General features: G+C 40.4%; 1 protein-coding gene across 1 annotated transcript in view; it reads right to left on the bottom strand.

Annotated features, from left to right (window-relative positions):
- Nucleotides 1–5,638: 5,638 nt before the first annotated feature.
- The window catches only part of LOC124600483 (hexokinase-1-like), a 284,884-nt gene continuing 266,047 nt past the window's right edge, over nt 5,639–24,475 (bottom strand). Inside the window, exons 9-11 of the mRNA XM_047136165.1 lie at nt 19,581–19,720; nt 8,915–9,048; nt 5,639–6,377 (exon numbers count right to left, since the gene is read on the bottom strand). Coding sequence (XP_046992121.1) covers nt 6,282–6,377; nt 8,915–9,048; nt 19,581–19,720 — 370 coding nt within the window. The 3' untranslated portion in view covers nt 5,639–6,281. The remainder of the gene's footprint in view (nt 6,378–8,914; nt 9,049–19,580; nt 19,721–24,475) is intronic.

The raw sequence follows: 24,475 nt of genomic DNA, 5'->3' as shown, positions 1-24,475 counted from the left end.
TTGCACTACATATGGCAGCCATAAACCCTTCCTTGATTGAAATAATACAACATATGTATAAAGAATTTAAGGAGAATTTATTAAGGAAATTTAAGGAGATGGGACCTGGATAAACTTACAGAACTAGAGGTTGTAGAGAGTTTCAGGGAGAGCATTAGGGAGCGATTGACCAGAATGGGGGAAAGAAATGCAGTAGAAGAAGAGTGGGTAGCTTTGAGAGGTGAAATAGTGAAGGCAGCAGAGGATCAAGTAGGTAAAAAGACAGGGGCTAATAGAAATCCTTGGGTAACAGAAGAGATACTGAATTTAACTAATGAAAGGAGAATATACAAAAATGCAGTAAATTAAGCAGGCAAAAAGGAATACAAATGTCTCAAAAACGAGATCGACAGGAAGTGCAAAATGGCTAAGCAGGGATGGCTAGAGGACAAGTGTAAGGATGTAGAGGTGTATATCACTAGGGGTAAGATAGATACTGCCTACAGGAAAATTAAGGAGGCCTTTGGAGAAAAGAGAACCACTTGCATGAATATCAAGAGCTCAGATGGAAACCCAGTTCTAAGCAAAGAAGGGAAAGCAGAAAGGTGGAAGGAGTATATGGAGGGTCTATACAAGGGCGATGTTCTTGAGGACAATATTATGGAAATGGAAGAGGATGTAGATGAAGATGAAATGGGAGATATGATACTGCGTGAAGAGTTTGACAGAGCACTGAAAGACCTAAGTTGAAACAAGGCCGCGGGAGTAGACAACATTCCATCAGAACTACTGATAGCCTTGGGAGACAGGCGAAATACCCTCAGACTTCAAGAAGAATATAATAATTCCAATCCCAAAGAAGGCAGGGGTTGACAAATTTGAAAATTACCAAACTATCAGTTTAATAAGCCACGGCTGCAAAATACTAACACGAATTCTTTACAGACGAATGGAAAAACTGGTTGAAGCCGACCTCGGGGAAGATCAGTTTGGATTTCGTAGAAAAGTTGGAACATGTGAGGCAATACTGACCCTATGACTTATCTTAGAAAATAGATTAAGGAAAGGTAAGCCTACATTTCTAGCATTTGTAGACTTAGAGAAAGCTTATCACAGTGTTGATTGGAATACTCTCTTCCAAATTCTGAAGGTGGCAGGGGTAAAATACAGGGAGCGAAAAGCTATTTACAATTTGTACAGAAACCAGATGGCAGTTATAAGAGTCAAGGAGCATGAAAGGGAAGCAGTGGTTGGGAAGGGAGTGAGACAGGGTTGTAGCCTATCCCTGATGGTATTCAATCTGTATATTGAGCAAGCAGAAAAGGAAACAAAAGAAAAATTCGGAGTAGGTATTAAAATCCATTGAGATCCACCGGTGACATTGTAATTCTGTCAGAGACAGCTAAGGACCTGGAAGAGCAGTTGATTGGAATGGACAGTGTCTTGAAAGGAGGATATAAGATGAACATCAACAAAAGCATAAAGAGGATAATGGAATGTAGTCAAATTAAATTGGGTGATGCTGAGGGTATTAGATTAGGAAATGAGATGCTTAAAATAGTAAATGAGTTTTGCTATTTAGGGAGCAAAATAACTAATAATGGTCGAAGTAGAGATGATATAAAATGTAGACTGGCAATGGCAAGGAAAGAGTTTCTGAGGAGGAGAAATTTGTTAACATTAAGTATATATTTAAGTGTCAGGAACTCTTTTCTGAAAATATTTGTATGGAGTGTAGCCATGTATGGAAGCTAAACGTGGACGATAAGTAGTTTATACGAAAAGAGAACAAGAGCTTTCGAAATGTGGTGCTACAGAAGGATGCTGAAGATTAGGTGGGAAGATCACATAACTGATGAGGAGGTACTGAATAGAATTGGGGAGAAGAGAAATTTGTGGCACAACTTGACTAAAAAAAGGGATCGATTAGTAGGACATATTCTGAGACATCAAGGGATCACCAATTTAGTATTGGAGGGCAGCACGGAGGGTAAAAATCGTAGAGGGAGACCAAGAGATGAATACACTAAACAGATTCAGAAGGATGTAGGTTGCAGTAGGTACTGGGAGATGAAGAAGCTTGCACAGGATAGAGTAACATGGAGAGCTGCAGCAAACCAGTCGCTGGACTGAAGATCACAACATGTGTAAAGATAACATTTGCCAATTGAAAGTTGGTAATAAACTTTCACAGAAATTTAGAACAAGCAAAGACCTTTTACAGGGCTGTCCCATGTCACCATCATTATTTAAAACCCATATAGATATTAGCCTTAGAACATGGTCTCGTAAATGTAGCAGTATGGGATTAGAAATAAGAGATGGAGTTTGCCTACATCATTTATTGTTTGCTGATGATGAAGTAGTCGTAGCACAAGATGAGGAGGATGCTAACTGTATGTGCAATCAACTAGCAGTAGCATAAAATACTTTTGGGGTTTGAAGATTAATTACAAAAAAAAAAAAACCTTGACTAATGATTCAGATGAGCTATACATTAAAGGAAAGAAAATCAAAAAGATAAACACTTTCTGTTATTTGAGATCCTCTTTAGAAATTGAGGGAAAATCAGAGTCAGAAATCAATAAAAGAATTAGTAGCGAATGGAAGGTCATTGGGATGCTTAACTCAGTCTTATGAAGTAGGAGTGTAATGAGCAGAACTAAAAAATTAATATACAAATCCATATTAGAAAGTGTGGTTTAGTATGGAACAGAGACCTGGACAATTAACCTGAAGCACATTAAAAAATTACAAGCTCTAGAGATGGACTTATGGAGAAGAACAGCAAGAATCTCCAGGAAAGGAAAGATAAGGAACACCGAAATAATAAGGAGAATGGATAGGAAGAAATTACAGTGGTACGGGCATGTACGACGAATGGAGGAAGCCAGAATACCAGAACTGATACCAGAGTGGGAACCGGAGGGAAGAAGAGGAAGAGGAAGACCTGTGACCACCTGGCTCCAAAATGTATAGCACACAATCAGGAGAATGGGCGCAGAGGAAGAGGACACACAAGATTGAAACACCTAGAGGAATATTTTGAAAATATAGTTTAAGAACATTTATTCTTTGTATAGTAATTTCCGAGTAAATTCTTATGTTGGAGATAAGCCTCTGTAATGAGGAAAAGATCAAAGTAAAAAATAATTTCACAGTAGCTGATGAATCTCATTCCTCACTGGTCCTACATTATAGTTTGACTTCAACAATGGATACTGGTACTTAAATAGTAGGCTACACATGATCTCACTTAATGTTTGTGTAAATTGGATAATGAACTTACAGAATACGTGACGAAAAAAAAGAAAACAACAATTGAAAATCCTTCCAGTGGCTGTAAGGCATAAAAAATGAAGTACAGCTGAAATGTGTTATGTATGCAGCATAATGTTTATACACATGTCATGCAGTTCACATAAATTAGGGGTGGTGGTTTGTGGGTGTAGAACAAGTGCTCGATAGAATCTGAGGTGAGTTCATTTTGGTTCATATCAGGTAAATTTGGTGGCCAAGACATCAGTTTGAGTTCATTGTCATTCACCTCAAACCACTGCAGAATGATTTTGGCTTTGTGACTTAAGACAGTTATCCTGCTCAAGTATCCCCGTCACCATCAGGGGCCAACAACAGACATGGAGGGATGAAGGTGATCTGCATTAATGTTCACATAGTACGGAGCTATCATTGTGCCTTCAATTACCACTACAGGACCCATGAAAGCCCAGATGAATCTCCACTGAAGCATAATACTGCCACCACCAGCCTATGACAGTGGTGCATTGTGTGTTTTGAGGTGCCATTGGCCTGGGTTATAGCATATCAGGACATGAAAATCAACCTGGTATAGCAAGATATGTGATCCGTCTGACCAGTTGACAAATTTCCATTCTCCACAGTCTCATTTCTGTAGTCTCATGCCCACTGCACTCAAAATTAAGGCTGTTGCTTGAATATGAGAACACACAGGGGTTATCTGCTACAGAGCCCTTTTCTTCAGTTTCATGTGCTGCAAAATGTGCTAAAAAACACTTGTGCCTACACCAGGATTGCAGTCCATCATTGGATCTGCCAAAGATCACCACATATCCTGCTTCACGGAACGAGCAAGCCTATGACCTTGCCTTTCAGGAATGAGGTGTGGGAATCAAATACATTGTCACCTTCTCATGGTTTCACCATCCTTCAATTACTTTCCATTGATGCTCAGAACAGCGGCATGCAAACATCCAACCAGCTTCATTATTTCTATGATATTTGTCACCAGGTGCTGGACCACACTTATCTCCCCTTTGTCAGAGTCACTTTTGTAAGTTAATTTTCCTCCTTTTTGACTTTTATCACCAATAGAATATTTCCAAATTTATATCTGCTCTGCTTATACACTTCCCTTATTGCCACAATGCCAGCAGGTGGCATTCTACCCTGTTGTGGAAAGTGGTCATAATGTTTTCGTTCATCAGCATATATCCCTACTTCAGCTTATAGTGGTGAAGAATAACAAATGGAGTGATGAAGACCTACTAAAGTTGACCAAAGATAGTGACAATGTTATACTTACAGTAAGTAACCACCCATCCTCTCTCACTATTGCACTGCTGTCTTAACACATTTTACTTACTAACAAATCTGATCAAAATTTGAAATCTCACTATTGTTATACCCACAGTCAGTGAATTACCTATATGTTGCACTACGTGAGCACAACTACAGTGAAAAGGGGAAATCTGTTTCTTTAATTTGGTACGAAATTTGAATTTATAATTCAAACAGTTATCCTGCTGTCCTCATACAGGTTTCAGACTGTTTGATTAAATCACTCTCGGGACTGCAGTTTAACAGCTTGCTTCTTACCTTATCATTTACTGGAATTGGACTTTAATAAGTATTCTTAAAACAATCCAAATGTTGAGTGAGACTGAATCTTCAATGTGAAAAAAATAGATACTTAATTTTTAAGAGGTTAATATTTTTGCCAGTGAGTAATCCTTCCTCTAAAACTCCACTACCATTTTATTTTGGACAAACTGGCAAAATGTAATCATCACTTCCATCACAATGTGGAGTAGAGCATTAATCTGCAACTATAAAGAACTAATGATGCATGTGAAAGCACCATATACAGTATATTTCTTGGTAAACTACAACTGGTTTCAGTATCACTAAAGGCTGTTACCAAATGATGACACGAACTTAACTCAGTGTTGTGAACTACGTCACTGTTCATTTGAAACAGTTCACTAGGCCAAATCAAATACAGATCTCCACTTGATAATGGCTTTCCATGAGGCCAGAACTGACCATGATTTGTTAACAAATAAATCAATAGCAAGTGCAGCTGTTTTTCTTCATGCTGGAAAGTCAAGTGAATGTGGGGGAATAAAAAGACAGTTTCACATGCAAAAGTAGTAACCAGTTACAGATTATCACATTTGGTGTTTCAGTTTTGTTTCTCTGTTCATTACTGACCTCTATTCAAAACTGTACAAAAGACACTTGCTCCAAATATACTATCTCTACACATGTACATCCCTGCACACTGGTGTTCTTCCAAATATACGGTCCTATTTATTCACGAGAGTACACTATGTATGAAATTAGTCATACCTGACTAATAGTCAGAATGCATGAAACAGTAGACATATCATTTATGGAATCTTGGTGAACATTTTTTTTTATTACACAAGATCTTTATAGGAACAGAAATTTTGAGATTCTGACATAGACCACACAAAAGGCAACTTTTACAATATTCTTTCTGTAGTCGTGTATGTTAAGTAACATTACTGTATTATATACATTATACTATGTTCAAATGTTTGTTACTATATTGTTCTCTGAATCTGGAAAAAATGTCTTACAAACTAATTTATGGGAACCATATGGTCCTAAATTATCATTTTGATAGAAGTTCCACATCAGTTTGTAAAACTACAATATCCCATTTTATTGAAAAATGTAACAAAATCACTTGAGTATAAATAGGCTTGTCATACAAGATTAACATTGTTTCACAACAGATATTTGAAAGGGCATTTTATCACAGTTATTCCAAGTTCCTGAAAAGTAACTTCATTGAAATTCTTAAACTTGTGGCCAGCTTGCTTCCAAGAGTTCAGTAGCATCTTCATAGTGTTGTGAAATATCATTGTTAATGAATGAGTCAACCACTGCTCACTACATTCTGTATTTTTTTTTTCATTACTGCATATAGTGAAGCAAGCCTGCTGGCCCTTCTCAAAATATATTTTGGTGTACATTATTCAGTATTTGCTCATTTCGGTTGGATCTGACTTTAGTCACGTTTCTTGAAACCTCTCTTTCAACCGAAGAGCAATTGCGGCCACTATTCCAGCACCTTTACCGCTGCCATCTTCAGCAAGAAGCAGGCGGAACTGTGGACAAATGCAATGGTCTGTCATACAAACTGCAAACACCAAGAAAATATTCATATTTCAAATGTTTCACTTTTTTGAAGGACTCTTGTCTGTGTGAAAAGAACAAACATTAGATCCCTAGGCCCTTCTGCATTATATAATGATGAAATTCTTACGACATTATCTGAACAACGACTCTTCTGCCTCCTTCACGTCTTTGTTATAAACAAAGATATACAAGCATATATTTATAACAATAATAAACACTGAAAATCAGTAAACCTTTGCACCCCGGATCAAACTTCCATGTGTGAAACAGTATCAAAGGCTAATTATTTAACAACTGAGCTAATGTATTAAATATTTGATGTTAAACATGTAAGTGAGAAAAAGTTTAGAAAAGGTTTGAAATTATGTTTAACTTTATAGGCTATCATTAAGTGCTCTCATTATCAAACTCAGACTGATTGAATCTGTGTAATTTGCACTCTGTTTTAAGCAAAATCTAGTTTTCCCTGCACCCAATGTTTATAATGTCACATCTCCTGAATTGTGCGTTGTACAATGAAATAATTTTGCAGGTACAGCCAGTGGTATATGTGGATATTGTCTGCAAAACAAGTAACAAATAAAGGTAATAGTAAAGAAGCAATAAATTAAAATCTCATGCTGAATGCTGAAGTATTACTGCACAAACAGCAGAAATTTAGTAAGCAATATTTTTTTCCTTTCATTATTTTATGGAGGATGTCAGCTGAGAAAAATTTTTGTAAAGATTTCAAATTTTGCATTAAGTTGTTTCAAAGTCACTACATGCCCTCATTCTCAAATATTGATTAACAATAGTCCGGATAATTTGTGCACCAGGAGTTGTGCTGTCTCAAGACACAGACATATTTTCTAACTGTAATACATGTCTTATTGTGTTAACATAACATTAAACTTATTAGTGAGTAGGTTAAGACATAATTTTAAATTTGATTTATAATTACACTACTGGCCATTAAAATTACTACACCAAGAAGAAACGGGTATTCATTCGACCAATTTATTATACTAGAACTGACATGTGATTACATTATCCCACAATTTGGGTGCATAGATCCTGAGAAATTAATATTCAGAACAACCACCTCTGGCTGTAATAACGGCCTTTATATGCCTGAGCATTGAGTCAAACAGAACTTGGATGGCGTGAACAGGTACAGCCGCCCACGCAGCTTCAACACGATACCACAGTTCATCAAGAGTAGTGACTGGTGTATTGTGACGAGCCAGTTGCTCGGCCACCATTGACCAGACGTTTTAAATTGGTGAGAGATCTGGAGAATGTGCTGGCCAGGGCAGCAGTCTGTTAATTTTCTGTATCCAGAAAGGCCTGTACAGGACCTGCAACATGCCGTCGTGCATTATCCTGCTGAAATGTTGGGTTTCACAGGGATCAAATGAAGGGTAGGGCCACGGGTTGTAACACATCTGAAACGTAACGTCCACTGTTCAAAGTGCCGTCAATGCGAGCAAAAGGTGACCCAGACGTGTAACTAGTGGCTCCCCATACCATCAAGCTGGATGATATGCCAGTATGGTGATGACGAATACACACTTCCAATATGCGTTCACCGCGATGTCGCCAAACATGGATGCGACCATCATGATGCTGTAAACAGAGCCTGGATTCATCTGAAAAAATGACGTTTTGCCATTTGTGCATCCAGGTTCGTCATTGAGTTCACCATCACAGGCTCTCCTGTCTGTGATGCAGTGTCAAGGGTAACCGCAGCCGTGGTCTCTGAGCTGATAGTCCATGCTACTGCAAACATCGTCAAACTGTTCGTGCAGATAGTTGTTGTCTTGCAAACGTTCCCATCTGTTGACTCAGGGATCGAGATGTGGCTGCACAATCGGTTACAGCCATGTGGATACGGTGTCTGTCATCTTAACTGCTAGTGATACGAGGCCGTTGGGATCCCACACGGCATTCCGTGTTACCCTCCCGAACCGACCGATTCCATATTCTGCTAACAGTCATTGGATCTTGACCAACGCGAGCAGCAATGTCGCGATATGATAAACCGCAATCGCGATAAGCTACAATCTGACCTTTATCAAAGTTGGAAACGTGATGGTACGCATTTCTCCTCCTTACACGAGGCATCACAACAACGTTTCAGCAGGCAACGCCGGTCAACTGCTGTTTGCGTATGAGAAATCGGTTGGAAACTTTCCTCATGTCAGCACGTTTTAGGTGTCGCCACCGGCGCCAACCTTGTGTGAATGTTCTGAAAAGCTAATCATTTACATATCACACCATCTTCATCCTGTTGGTTAAATTTCGCATATGTAGCACGTCATCTTCATGGTGTAGGAATTTTAATGGCCAGTAGTGTATATGGGCATGATACATTCATTGCAGCTGGAATCCATTAGATAGGCAATCTGCAGCTTGGCTCATGAACTATGAACCACGTTAGTGATTTAGATATACAGAAGAAGAAGAAGAAGAAGAAGAAGATGATGGCGATATCTGTAATAACAGTAAGCAAAACAGAACATACCTTTTTTCCAGGTGCTAACAGCTGGATGTATTTGTTCATCCATGTTTTCAGCCTAGGGTGGTGTTTAAAGAGAGATCCATCTACTGCAATAGTTGTATCTGGTCTGTCCATTCTTATGAGAAGTCTTGATAAACCTTTGAAACATTCATACATAAAATTAGTATTGCCCACTTACAGTCACTTTACATGTACATTAGCTTATTAGTGTTCCAACTAAATTCATCTCCCCCCCCCCCTCTCTCTCTCTCTCTCTCTCTCTCTCTCTCTCTCTCTCTCTCTCTCTCTCTCTCTCTCTCTCTCTCTCACACACATACACACACACAAATGCGTGCACACGTAGAGATGTGTGCATCTATTAGCATAACCTGCTGATTGAATGAGATCATAAAATTTGTACCTCCTGGACAATTTGTTCACTGGTTAACTCATACTGATAGTGGCTCCATACTTACAGTTGCATCTAAAAAAGATTTTAAAAATCTGAATAATGACAGACAATCTCAGTGCAATTAGAAACTTGAGAAAATGGATGAAAGTATAGCAACTGCCACTTTTCATTTTGAGTTTCAGCTCTGGAAGTGCTGCCTATGTATCTCCCATAACTTTTATTTTGTATCTTCTTCCTCTTTATTCCTGCTTTTTTTAGTCATTTCATAATCATTCTTGCCTTACTGGTAATAACTTTTAGCCACGCACTTTACGTTAAAAGACGATCAAAGACTTTGGGATTTGCATATTTTCTGCTATACAGAATTTCTACCCCTCCCGTTCCTATCATCTACTTGTATTCACAAAGTGTTCTGAATGAAAAATTAGGGTTGAAAGCCTGTTGGCAGTGAAGTGATTGGTGATGGATTACAAGCTTTCATTTGCCAAGAACAGGCAATGATTCCAGTTGTGTCCTTTTCAAATACACTTTGTATCCCCACCAGCAGGCATTGCATTGGAGGGAGATGAGCTGACTTGAGAAGCGTAGTGGAACAGTGTGGAAACCTGCCATGGAGGGTGTGCACAGTGTGTATTAGGCAGACTCACTCACAGAGGTGTTTACCTGTGGGCAGCTGTAGACCAGACAGGCCAGTGCTTACACTGAGTCCAACTTTTGCAGCTGTAGACCAGACAGGCCAGTGCTTACACTGAGTCCAACTATCACGGAACTCACCTTTTACATCATGCTGAATCTTGTTGCCGAGTGCTCAGCTGTGTGCTGAATTATCCCCTTGCATGTGTCTATGATGTTTCAGGCCTTCTGCTTTCTGTAGATTGAACAGCATAGCGAGTTCTCATTTTCTCTCAAGGGATTCAGTTCCCAGTTATTATTGAGCCACCATCAGCCTGTGAAATACCTGCACTAACATTGTGTAGCAGCACTTTCACACCAGTGCAGATACTAAAGTCATGATGAAGGACATTATTACATGTGCGATGCCCCAATTTTTTGTTTCCCTTTTGTAATTTGGTCCACCATGGATGTGGTGTTTCTGCAGTGCTGGCAGGAACAGTTGCGCCTACAAAAGGAGCAGCAGCAGGAGCAAATACACGCATATATGAATAAGAATGCAGAGTTACTTTGCATCATTGCCCTGCCAGGGATGGATCAGGAATCTGCTGAGAACTTTTTTTCTGTGCCCTTGATGCTGTTTGCTGGTTTTGATGAGTCTATGGAAACATGGGAGAATTACATCTGCCAGTTCTTACTGCACTGCCAGTTAAGGTTTATCATTGATCCAGTTGATAAGGTTGCCTTGTTGTCCAGCAATGCATGTTGATATGAAATTGTTCAAATTTTGAAGCACTCCACTGAGCCAGAGAGACTCCCCTATGATGAGCTTTGTCACTTCCTGATGCACTATTTTGAAAATCAGACCCATGTGGTGGTGACACAGTTGCAGTTTAACCAGCACCACAAGCACCCAGGGCATTTGTATGCAGTCTGGGTTGCCAATTCATAAGGCCTCTTGCGCAAATGTTGGTTTGAGTGTTCCAATAGTGCCTGATCTTGAGGTTCAGACTAGGGTGTGACCTCGTTTGAATCTTCTTTAGCTGATGTTGCTCACATGAGTTGATGGTAGCAGCAGGAGACATGCTTTCTGATAATTGGCAGGTGGCTCAATTAGGCGTTCATGTTAAACATGTCCTGAGGCCTCATGGGTACCTGCACCCAGTCACAAAGCGTTGATGTTGCTGACAATTCGGGCACAACGGCAATGCGGCGCTGCCTGTCTTTGCCTGTGCCAAGCATGGCAGGTTTATGTTGTTCACAGTGCCGTATTTCCCACCCTTTGTGGTTTCTGGGTCTTCAACATTGTTCTCCTCCTCATCCCTGTTGTCCTTCACTGCATGTTTATGAAGATTCTCTACACATGGATGCCATGTGTGGGGTATGGTATCAAAGAGGCCATTTGACCATGAGCCATGTGTTTTCACTGGGCTCTGGGGTCGTCTCGCCGTGCATGGGTATTTTGCTGACATTTTGGTGGAGTGTGTGGCCAGTCAAATTTCAATTTGACAAAGGAGCAACTATAAGCCTTGTTAATTTAGATACATACAAGCTCATGTGGTGCCTGGCATTTCAACAGCTGCTATGTCAGGTTAGTAAACAGTGCAATTTTGTAGTGGCAATTCTCTGTCTTCGCACATTATGTAAACGAGGAATGTTAACTTACATTGTTAGTGGTCCATTCACTGGTGATGCAAAATATTTTTAGCCTTGATTCCTTTTCTGTTCTCAGCTTCCAGATGGCTGACGAAATGCATTTAATGACTCAATCTGTTTCTATTCATGATTTAGGCTCCTTACTGTGGTCATACGGCCAGTTGTTTGAGAATACTATGGATCGGGCTGAAAATTTTGAGGCACATGTTTCTCTTAAGCCATTTTTTGTCATCCCTGCCCCATTCCCTTCATCATGCATGACAAGGTAAATGCCAAGTTGCAGTGTTGGCAGGATCAAGGCGTCATTTCTACTACTGTATCGAGTCAGTGGGCAGCACCTGTAGTAGAGATTCAAAAGCACAAAAGTGCTATTCACATTTGCACCAATTTTAAACAGATCACTCGTCACAATGTGTCATGGATTCTTATTCAATTTTGCAACCAACAGATTGTTGGGAAAATTGTTCAGAGCCAGTATTTTTTGTGCAGTGACTTGAGTGATGCCTACTTGCTGTTATGATTGGACACTGTTTCACGGACTTTCTTGGTCCTCAATACCCCCTTTAGACTTTACCAGTTTAATGACTCTACTTTCAGAATCTTGTCCATGCTGCAAATTTATCAACAGGACTTGGAGCAGTTGATTCAGGACATTTCTTGTTGCGCCAATTATCTTGGTGATGTTGGGTAACAGGTCCTACCAGAGGAACATTAGCAAAACCTTTAGTCACTTTTCCAATGTTTCCTGGAGAATGGTCTTCATTGCAGACTGGAAAAGCATTATTTTGGGACATGTGTTTAGCAAAGATGGCCTCTTCCCAACAGACAGCCTCATCAGAGCCACTGTCAACCTGCCAGAATTCAAGAACCTGAAGGAGCTCCTGTCTTTTTTGGGTAAGATTTCATATTGTGCTCAGTTCATTTGCTGGGCCATGCACATCTTCCATCTTCTTTACTGGATTTACTAGGAGGGCACTAAGTTTTTCTGGTCTGTAGATTGTCAACTGGCTTTTCAGCCTCTGAAGCAGTGTTCGTATTCTGCTCACTGTCTGGCTTCTTTTACACTGAGTAAACCTTTAACCCTGGCCTGTAGTGCATCACAGTGTAGGATTGGTGCAGTCCTGTCCCATTGGAAGCAATATGGCACAGAACAGCCCATTGATTATGCACCAGACACTCTTTTCACAACTCAGTGTAATTACTAACAGGTGGGAAAGTAAATGCCAGCTGTTATTTTTGTGGCTAATAACTATCACATTTTCTTGTATGGGGCGAGATTCTTCCTCATCATCAGCCACAATGCAGTTTCCTTATTTGACCACCGTTCTAAGCTGTCTGACAGGACTGCCCACCCATTTCAGCAGTGGTCCCTCTTTCTCAGTAACTATTGTTATGACATTCTTTGCTGCTCCACTGTCCAGAATGCCAATGCTGATGCACCCTTGCAGCTACCAATGGGGTCCGATTCTCAGGTTCACATTGGATGATGCATTGCAGAAAATCATTTTGGTGGTCCAGATGTGTTGGCTGGAGCAAGCCTCTTTGGGTGCAGATCCTGCATAGCATACTTTTTTTCCTCCTACATGATCACCTCGGCATTGTCCAGGGGGTCCTCATGTTTGCTAAGTAGGAGCAATGGTTGGGTGGTTGTTTGCCCTGCATTGTGCCTCCACATACTCTAGTTGCTGCAGACATTGCACTGGAGTATGGCTCACACGAAGGCGTTGGTGTACTGTCATGTCTTCTAGCCAGCGATCGATTGTGACATCGAACATCTGGTGTCGGTTCATAGGGTCTGTGCACAGAACCAGTCTGCACCACCATGCTGGTTTTCTACTTAGCCAGTCTCTGAGCACTCTTGGGACAGGGTGCATGTTGGTTTTGGTTTCTTATTTGGACAGCATGTGGTTGTTGGTGGTCAATGCTTGTACAGTTTCCTGTATGCAGCCAAGCTGTCCCACACATTGTCAATTGTCATTGTTCATAAGTTGTCCATTTTTGCCATTGAAAGATCATCCCAAAACCCATGTATCTGATAACAGCAGGCAATTTGTGTCGTGGGAAGCTTTTGCATTCATAACAGTATCCAGCATCCAATTGCTGCCCATTTCACCTAGCTTCTAACTCAGAGGTGGAGCACTTCATGTGTACCTTAAAAATCCATATGAGGAAATCAGTGTCTACCTCTCCTTGTGACAAGGCATTGTCATTTTCCATGACTACGTACTGGGCAATGCCAGTCAACAGGTGCAGTCCTACAGAATTTTTGTTTGGACACTAGCCGCACATGCTAGAGATTACTGTGGCCCACCACAATTTCATCCCAAGGCTGCCATTTGGGCCCAGTCCTCCAGCCAGCAGCAGGTATGGAAATTGTTTGTGGTGGATGTTGATATGGAGCAACTGACCTGACATGCAAACCAGTTATGCTTATGCCCTGTTAGGATGTCACTGCCACAGTCTTCAATTAAGCAGGATGGCAGAGTTGGTCACGACGTTGATCTGGATGCAGATCCCCACTTGCAGCAGTGTGCTTCTTCATTGCTGCAACATAGTGCCCTCTGCCGTCCTCCTGTCACATGTGCCTCAGTCCCAACCGAGCGAGGTGGCGCAGTGGTTACACACTGGACTCGCATTCGGAAGGACGACGGTTCAATCCCGCCTCCGGCCATCCTGATTTAGGTTTTCCGTGATTTCCCTAAATCACTCCAGGCAAATGCCGGGATGGTTCCTCTGAAAGGGCACGGCTGACTTCCTTCCCCATCCTTCCCTAATCCGATGAGACCGATGACCACGCTGTCTGGTCTCCTTCCCCAAACCAACCAACCAACCTCAGTCCCAGTGAGGCTCTCGTCTGTTCCTGCCAATGTGGAGTCAGTGGCTTTTGATCCATCCTCCTCTTCCACCTCCTGTGCCTCCTCTCCCTCTCATTGATGAGGTGGCCTTACCTCTGCTGTAGGCAGCACTGGTCACCATGTAGCATCAGCCTCTTTCTCCTTCCGCTTTTCCTGTGGAGCAAGTAGCATCACTGTCGCCTCCTTCATTGGTTGATCTTCTGCTAGGTTATCCAATGACTTCTACAGTTCTGCATCAGGGGTTGTGGCCCAAGCCTGGCTGTTTTTGGCCCTACATGCACTTTGCAGAAGGTGGGTGGGTAGGGAGGATTCAGTATCCCCGCCAGCAAACACTGCAATGTAGGTAGACAAGCTGGCATGGATAGCGCATTGTTATAGTATTTAAATGTACCATGGATAGAGCACATACTGCATAGTATCAGCAGACTTGCTGATGAAGGTGTTTACCTGTGGGCAGCAGTATGCTGGGCAGCCAGTGCTTACTGCTGACCTGTGCTCAGTGGACAGCTGCCTGCCACAGCCATATGCTGTGAGTTATCCTCCTGCATGCCTCTACGAGTTTTGGGACTTCCTGCTTCCTGTAGATTGACTTGCATGACAAGTTCTTGTTACTCCTCAAGAGGTTCTATTCCCCAATTAGTATTGAGCCACCATCAGTAAATTAAGTACCCGTGCTGACATGTTGTGTAGCAGAGTCATCACCATGAAGCAGATACTAAATAAACCATGACAGCATTCACCTCAGCGAATTCAAAAAAAAAAAAAAAAAAAATGCAGAAAACCTAGATCTGGATAGCTGGATGGGAATATAACTGTCCACTTCTGTGTCATCCACTGAGTTGTTATGCTCAGAAAGAGACACTGGGTATACTGAGCAGAAGATATGTGCATAAATAAGAATGTGAGTACAGTAGCTCAGCTTATAAACTATTCCTTAAAGCCAACAAATCCACGCAGCTACATCAGAAAATGTTGCCATATAGACCAAAGAAGACTGCAGATACATAATATGAGCTCCAAAGTTCAAGTTCTTCTTTATACAGGGTGGTCCATTGATAGTAACCTGGCCAAATATCTCACAAAATTAGCATCAAACTAAAAAATAAGAAAAACAAATCTGTTCGAGTGTGACGGGGGAAAACAGTTGGCGCTATGGACGGCCCACTAGATGGCGCTGCCATATGTCAAATTGATAGAAACTGTGTTGTTGTTTTTTTTTTTTTTTTTTTTAAAAAAAGAGAAGCACTCCCATTTTTTTGCTGCATATTCGTATAGTAGGTAAATAAATAGGAATGTTTGATTTGGAACATTTGTTTCATTTTGTGATGGGTGGCGCTGTAATATTCTCACAGATGTAGCAATGCACCCGATAGCACTGTGTGCAATTCATTACTTAAATTACGTATGATAATATGCAGTCATAATAATTATGTGGAAGACATGATCTTGTTAAAATGGAATGTTTAACAGTCACAGAAAAGATATGGTGTTCATTTATGGCTATTGTGATCAAAATGCCCAACAAAGTTGTGCTATGTATGTTGATCGTTATCTTGACAGACAGCATCCAAGTGTCTGTACCTTCTGTCAGATAGTTAATGTATTTAAAGATACAAGAAGTGTTCAGACGAAGAAGAAGATGCAACCAAGAACTGCAACAAATGAAGATGCCCAAATAAATGTTTAGCTACAGTTGAGGCTTATCCACACATCAGTAGCAGACAAACAGCGGGAATTGGAAATTTCAAAAATGTCACTTTTGAGAAATCTACATAATCATACATTACATTCTTACCGTGTTTCTATGCACCTGGAATTGCATGCTGATGATTTTGAACATTGTGTAAATTTTTCCCAAAATAAATTACGAGACGATAACAGGTTGTTTTTCAAGGGTTCTATTTAGTAATGAAGCATCATTGACAAACAGAGGTAATGTAAACCAGCATAATGTGCTGTATTGGGCAACGGAAAATCCACGATGGCTGCAACAAATGGAACATCAGCGACCCTGGTGGGTTAATGTATGGTGTGTAATTATGGCCCTTATTTTATTGATGGCAATCTAAATGGTGCAATGTATGCTGATTTCTTAATTAATGTTTTACCAATTTTACTACAAGATGTTTCACTTCATGACAGAATGGCAATGTACTTCCAACAACGCTAATGTCCAGCACATAGCACACATACAGTTGAAGTGGTATTAAATAGAATTTTTAATAACAGGTGGATTAGTCATAGCAGCTTCATACCATGGCCTGCACGTTCACTGGACCGTACATCTCGGGACTTCTTTTTGAGGGAAAATTGAAAGATATTTGTTACTGTGATCCACCGACAATGCCAGAAAACATGCATCAGCATATTGTCAATGCATGTACGACAATTACTGAAGGTGACCTACTCACTGTTGAGAAGAATTTTGTTATGCATATTGCCAAAAGCATTGAAGCTGAAGGGCATCATTTTGAGCATTTATTACATTAATGAGGTTATTACAGTTGCTCACACAGTAACAGCATGCGTTCACATAAATTATGATAAGGTCACGAAAGTTAATGTATCACGTTGGAACAACAGAAATAAAGTCCAAACATAACTACTTTTGGGTTTTAATTTAAAAAGCCACATTGTTATCAACTGTTCATCTAAATGGGCGAGGCATATCATAAGTGTTGGGATATTACAGCAACATTCATCACAAAGCGAAACAAATGTTCCAAATCAAAAATTCCTATTTATTTCTGTTCTGCATGGAAACGTAATAAAAAATGGAAGTACCTATTTAAAAAATGCAGTTTCTATAATTTTGACCCATGGCAGCACCATGTAGTGGGCCGTCCATAGCGCCATCTGTTCTCCCCTCTCATGATGGAACAGATTTGTTGTTCTTATTTTTTTGTTTGATGCTAATTTCATGAGATATTTGGCCCAGTCACTGTCAATGAACCACCATGTATATGTAGCCACTATTGAATGAAGAGCTCTTTGGCTTGAATGGGATAGTTACTACATGCAGATGGCAGAAGTCCCTTTGGCAGAAACAAGAGTGGGAAGTGGGCACATATCTTATTTGTGGTACTGAAAGACTGAAGCAATCATTTTTTTAAGTAGTAAAATAAATAGTACTGTTGTAAAAAAGTTTCTTAGTACCCTTTGTAATAATACACACATCAAAAAAAGTTTTGCATTACCTCGGTTTCAATAGATCCGGAACCTGTTAAGAAAATTGGAAGAGAGATATACATAAACGTCATTTCTGCACTTTTCATTGCTCATGAAACACATTGCATGTTGTGCCACCATACAGCAAGACCTTCAGAGGTGGTGGTCCAGATTGCTGTACACACCTGTACCACTAATACCCAGTAGCACATCCTCTTGCATTGATGCTTGCCTGTATTCGTCATGGCATACTATCCACAAGTTCTTCAAGGCACTGTTGGTCTAGACTGTCCCACTCCTCAACAGCGTTTCAGCATAGATCCCTCAGAGTGGTTGGTGGGTCACGTCGTCCGTAGACAGCCCTTTTCAGTCTATCCCAGGCATGTTTGATAGGGTTCATGTCTGGAGAAATGTTGACCACTCTAGTCAATTGATGTCATTATCCTGAAGGAAGTCATTCACAAGATGTGCACGATGGGGGCATCCATGAAGACGAATGCTTTGCCAATATGCTGCCGTTACAGTTTCACTATCAGTCAGAGGATGGCATTCACGTATCGTACAGCCATTACGGTGCCTTCCATGACCACCAGCGGCATATGTCAGCCCCACATAATGCCACCCCAAAAACAGCAGGGAACCTCCACTTTGCTGCACTCACTGGGCAGTGTGTCTAACGCATTCAGCCTGACCGGGTTGCCTCCAAACATGTTTCTGACAACTGTCTGGTTGAAAGCATATGTGACACTCATTGGTGAAGAGAATGTGATGCCAGTCCTGAGCGGTCCATTCAGCATGTTGCTGGGCATGTCTGTACTGCGGTGCATGTTGTGGTGGTTGCAAGGACGGGCCTCGCCATGGACATCAGGAGTGAAGTTGCACATCATGCGGCCTATGGCGCACAGTTTGAGTCTTAACACGACGTCCTGTGGCTGCACAAAAAGCATTATTCAACATGGTGATGTTGCTTTCAGGATTCTTCCAAGCCATAATTCATAGGTAACAGTTATCCACTGCAGTAGTAGCCCTTGGGCCGCCTGAGCAAGGCATGTCATCAACAGTTCCTACCTCTCTGTATCTCCTCCCCATCAGAACAACATCACTTTGGTTCACTCCGAAATGCCTGGACACTTCCCTTGATGAGAGCCCTCCCTGGCACAAAGTAACAATGTGGACATGACTGAACTGCAATATTGTCAGTCCAGGCATGGTTGAACTACAGATAACACGAGCCATGTACCTCCTTTCTGATGGAGTGACTGGAACTGATCGGCTGTCGGACCCCCTCCGTCTATTAGGCACTGCTCATGCATGGTTGTTTACATCTTTGGGTGGGTTTAGTGATATCTCTGAACAGTCAAAGGAACTGTGTCTTTGATATAATATCCACAGTCAATGTCTATCTTCAGGAGTTGGGGGAACTGGGATGATTCAAAACTTCTTTTTTCATGTGTGTATATTTCTCTCACTCACCTAACTTCTAGAAGATAATTTTCAACTGCAGTATGTGTTTAAGGGTTTTTAGGTTTGAAACACAGAAATAATAACTGAACTGACTGCATGCTTATGAAATAGCCATCAAAGGAGGTTTACTTGTGCATAAAACTATGTTTTTAATATGTGTTTTATTTATATTTTACACTCTTGTTTATTTTAATTCAAAGTTTTTATTAGGAGATCGTTTTTCACATTGTAGGTTTTTGGTGTGAGATTTTGCACCATAAATATTGAAATAAATTTAAAACTATTGTTCCAGTAAAATCTTTGGTAAAGTCTCAATGAAAATGAAATTATGATAATTACAAGATTTTTTGGTTTTATTACTGCTAATTTAGCATCAGTACACTTTGCATCATTCACCTGCAGTTCCCGTTTCTAGTTTCTGAAGTCCATCAACATATTTTGATGACTTACAATATTACGTTCTTATTTTATTCTCTCTTGCTTCATTTCCTTCTAATTAAAGCAACTGAGACTATGTACTTACAAATTGAGACCAGAAGAGCTGATCTGTTTGATACAACTTCACAGACATACTTAACAACTGCAATGTCTTCTGTGGTATACTGCAAGTTGAATTTGTCCAGAATATCTTCTGTATTCTTGTTTCCTCCATCTACCGTGTCCCTGAGAAAATACAGAAGCAAAATTTGAACTGATGGTGTGTGTCTCAATGCTGTTTCTATAATAATAATATGTGGAGAAGAAGAAATTGAAGCATTTGAAATATTGTGGTATGAAGAACATCAAAAATTAAGTAGTAGTAGTAGTAGTAGTTGTTGTTGTTGTTGTTGTTGTTGTTGTTGTTTTCAGTCCAGCGACTGGTTTGATGCAGGTCAGCTCTCCATGCTATTCTATCCTATGCAAGCTTCTTCATCTCCAAGTTACTACTACAACTTACATCCTTCTGAATCTGCTTAGTGTATTCATCTCTTGGTCTCCCTCTATGATTTTTATCCTCAATGCTGCCCTTCAATACTCAAGATAATCCCTTGATCCCTCAGAACATATCCTACCAACGAAAGACTTATTCTAGTCACATTGTGCAACAAATTCCTCTTCTCCCATATCCTATTCAGTACCTCTTCATTAGTTATGTGATCTACCCATCCAGTCTTCAACATTCCTCTGTAGCACCACATTTCAAAAGCTTCTATTCTCTTCTTGTCAAAACTATTTATCGTCCATGTTTTACTTCCATACATGGCTACACTCCATACAAATACTTTTAGAAAAGACTTCCTCACACTTAAATCTATACTCAATGTTAACAAATTTCTCTTCTTCAGAAATGCTTTTCTTGCCATAGCCAGTCTCTACTTTGACCATCATCAGCTATTTTGCTCCCTAAATAGCAAAACTCATTTACTACTTTAAGCGTCTCATTTCCTAATGTAATTCCCTCAACATCACCTGATTTAATTTGACTACATTCCATTATCCCCATTTTGCTTTTGTTGGTGTTCATCTTATATCCTCCTTTCTAGACACTTTCCATTCCATTCAACTGCTCTTCCAGGTCCTTTGCTGTCTTTGACAGGATTACAATGTCATCGGTGAACCTCAAAGTTTTTATTTCTTCTCTATGGATTTTAATTCCTACTCCAAATTTTTCTTTTGTTTCCTTTACTGCTTGTTCAATATACAGATTGAATAACATTGGGGATTGTCTACAACCCTTTCTCACTCCCTTCCCAAACACTGCTTCCCTTTCATGCTCCTCAACCCTTGTAACTGCCATCTGGTTTCTGTACAAATTTTAAATAGCCTTTCACTCCCTATATTTCACTCTGCCTCCTTCAGAATTTAAAAGTGTGGACTCAAGTCATCATTGTTGAAAGCTTTCTTTTCATCTACAAATGCTAGAAACATAGGTTTGCCTTTCCTTAATATATCTTCCAAGGTAAATTGTAGGGTCAGTATTGTGTCATGTGTTCCAACATTTCTACGGAATCCAAAATGATCTTCCCCGAGGTCAGCTTCTACCAATTTTTCCATTCGTCTGTAAAGTATTTGTGTTAGTATTTTGCAGCTGTGACTTATTAAATGGATAGTTCAGTAATTTTCACACCTGTCAAAACCTGCTTTCTTTGGGATTGGAGCTGTTATATTCTTCATGATGTCTGAGGGTATTTCGCCTGTCTCATACATCTTGCTCACCAGATGGTAGAGTTTTGTCAGGGCTGGCTCTCCCAAGGCTATCAGTAGTTCTAATGGGATGTTGTGTACTCCCGGGGCTTTGTTTCAACTTAGTTCTTTCAGTGCTCTGTCAAACTTTTGACACAGTATCATATTTACCATTTCATCTTCATCTACATCCTCCTCCATTTCCATAATATTGTCCTCAAGAACATCGCCCTTGTATAGACCCTCCATGTACTCCTTCCACCTTTCTGCCTTCCCTTCTTTGCTTAGAACTGGGTTTCCATCTGAGCTCTTGATATTCATACAGGTGGTTCTCTTTTCACTAAAGGTCTCTTTCATTTTCCTGTAGGCAGTACCTATCTTACCCCTTGCGATATATGCCTCTACATCCTTACATTTGTTCTCCAGCCATCCCTGCTTAGTCACTTTGCACTTCCCCTCGATCTCATTTTTGAGACATTTGTATTCCATTTTGCCTGCTTTATTTACTGCATTTTTATATTTACTCCTTTCATCAATTAAATTCAATATCTCTTCTGTTACCCAAAGCCTTCATCATTTTACCTACTTGATCCTCTGCCTTCACTACTTCATCCCTCAGAGCTACCCATTCTTCTTCTACTGTATCTCTTTCCCCCATTCCTGTCAATATTTCCCATATGCTCTCCCTGAAACTCTGTACAACATCTGGTTTAGTCAGTTTATCCAGGTCCCATCTCCTGAAATTCCCACCTTTTTGCAGTTTCTTCAGTTTTAATCTACAGTTCATAACTGATAGATTGTAGTCAGATTCCACATCTGCCCCTGTGAATTTAAAACCAGGTTCCTAAATCCCTGTCTTACCATTATATATTCAATCTGAAACCTTCCAATGTCTCCAGGCCTCTTCCAAATATACAACCTTCTTTAATGATTCTTAAACCATGTGTTAGCTATGATTATTCTCTGTGCAAAATTCTACCAGGCAGCTTCCTCTTTCATTCCTTATCCCCATTCCATATTCACCAACTGCTTTTCCTTCTCTTCCTTTTCCTACTATCGTCTGCAGCTTATGTCTTGCGGTAGCGTTCTCGCTTCCCACACATGGGGTCCTGGGTTCGATTCCCGGCGGGGTCAGGGATTTTCCCTGCCTCGTGATGACTGGGTGTTGTTGTGTTGTCATCATCATCATCATCATCATCATCATTCATCCCCATTATGGTCGCAGGAAGGCAATGGCAAACCACCTTTGCTAGGGCCTTGCCTAATCAGCAGTGCGGGTCTTCCACTTCGTCCCCTGCGCTCTTCAGAACATGGGACCTCATCATTTCCTACTATTGAATTCCAGTGCCCCATAACTATTAAATTTTTGTCTCCCTTCACTATCTGAATAATTCCTTTTATCTCACCATACATTTCATCAACCTCTTCATCATGTGCGCAGCTAGTAGGCATATAAACTTGTACTATTACGGTAGGTGTGGGCTTCGTGTCTACATTGGCTACAATAATGCATTCACTATGCTGTTCATAGTAACTTACCCATGCTCCCATTTTTTTATTCATTATTAAACCTACTACTGCATTACCCCTAATTGATTTTGTATTTATAACCCTGTATTCACCTGACCAAAAGTGTTGTTCTTCCTGCCACCGAACTTCACTAATTCCCACTACATCTAACTTTAACCTATCTATTTCTCTTCTTAAATTGTGTAACCTATCTACATGGTTAAGGGATCTGACATTTCACGCTCCGATCCGTAGAATGCCAGTTTTCTTTCTCCTGATAACGACGTCCTCCTGAGTAGTCTCCCCTCCTCCCCCTCTGGACATCCAAATTGGGGACTATTTTACTTCCACAGTATTTTACCCAAGAGGGCACCATCATCATTTAACCATACAGTAAAGCTGCATGCCCTCGGGAAAAAAATTATGGTTGTAGTTTCCTCTTGCTTTCAGCCGTTCACAGTACCAGAGCAAGGCTGTTTTAGTTAAGGTTACAAGGCCAGATCAGTCAATCATCCAGACTGTTGCCCCTTCATCTATTGAAAAGGCTGCTGCCCCTCTTTAGGAACCACATGTTTGTCCAGCCTCTCAACAGATACCCGTCCGTTGCGGTAACACCTATGGTATGGCTATCTGTATCGCTGTGGCATGCAAGCATCCCCACCATGGTTCATGGGGTGAGGAGGAGGGAATTAAATAGGCAGATAAATTATGAAGTGAAGAAATACTAAAAAGAACAGGTGGAGAAAGAAGTCTGTGGAAGATCCTTACCAGAAGAAGGGACAGGTTAATGGGACATCTCCAACATTATCCAGGTGTTGTTAACCTGGTGCTAGAATGAGAAGTAGAGAAACAAAATGGAAAGGGCAGACAAAGAATAAAATATGTGAATGGGTTATAAAGGATGTTGGTTGTAATAGTTATGGAAAGATTAGCAGAAGGTATGAAAAGATGAAGGACAGTATCAACCACTGCTTCGAGTACCATTTCTGTTCTTATTTATTGCTGTATTCCAGGCAGATCAGGCACTGTGAGTGTGATTTGTTTCTTCCAAAGACATTTCGGTTATTGTGTCGGAAATTAACTTAGTTGCTTTTGCGTAAGGTGTGAGACAAGACATCAAAGAGCCTCGCAAAGAAAAACCAATAGTATTGTGTGGGAATAATGTGTTAAATAGAGGGTTCTAGTCCCATTATGCAACCTAGTTTTCAGCCATAAATGGTTATACTGATCAGGAATCAGTGCTTGTATCAGTTTGTTTCCTCCTAATCAAAATCATTATGCATTCTTTAGTAAGTAAGAAATTATAAATGGAATTGGGTCAGTTGAAGTTAGACATAGTGGGAATTAATGAAATGTGATGTTAGGAAGAACAGGACTTCTGGTCAGATCAGTGGAGGATTACCAACTCCAATCAAAGAGGGTAATACAGGAATAGGCCTAATAATAAACGAGAAAATAGGAATGTGGATGGACTACTATGAACAGCATAGTGAATGTATTATCATGAAACCAACAGCCACCACAGCAGTGCAAGTTTATATGCCACCTAACTGCGCAGGTGATTAAGAAATGGAAAGAATGTATGGTGAGGTAAAGGAAAATTTTTCATATAGTTAAGGGACACAAAAATTTAATTATGATGGGTAACTGGGATTTGATAGTAGGAAAAGGAAGAGATGGGGAAATAGTAGAAGAACTAGGACTGGAAGGAAGGAACAAGAGAGGAAAACACGTGATAGAATTCTG

This window comes from Schistocerca americana, chromosome 1 (assembly GCF_021461395.2).
Source record: "Schistocerca americana isolate TAMUIC-IGC-003095 chromosome 1, iqSchAmer2.1, whole genome shotgun sequence".
Classification (NCBI taxonomy): Eukaryota; Metazoa; Arthropoda; class Insecta; order Orthoptera; family Acrididae; genus Schistocerca; species Schistocerca americana.
The sequence above is the reverse complement of the archived record's forward strand: the minus strand, read 5'-3'. Positions and strand labels throughout refer to the sequence as shown.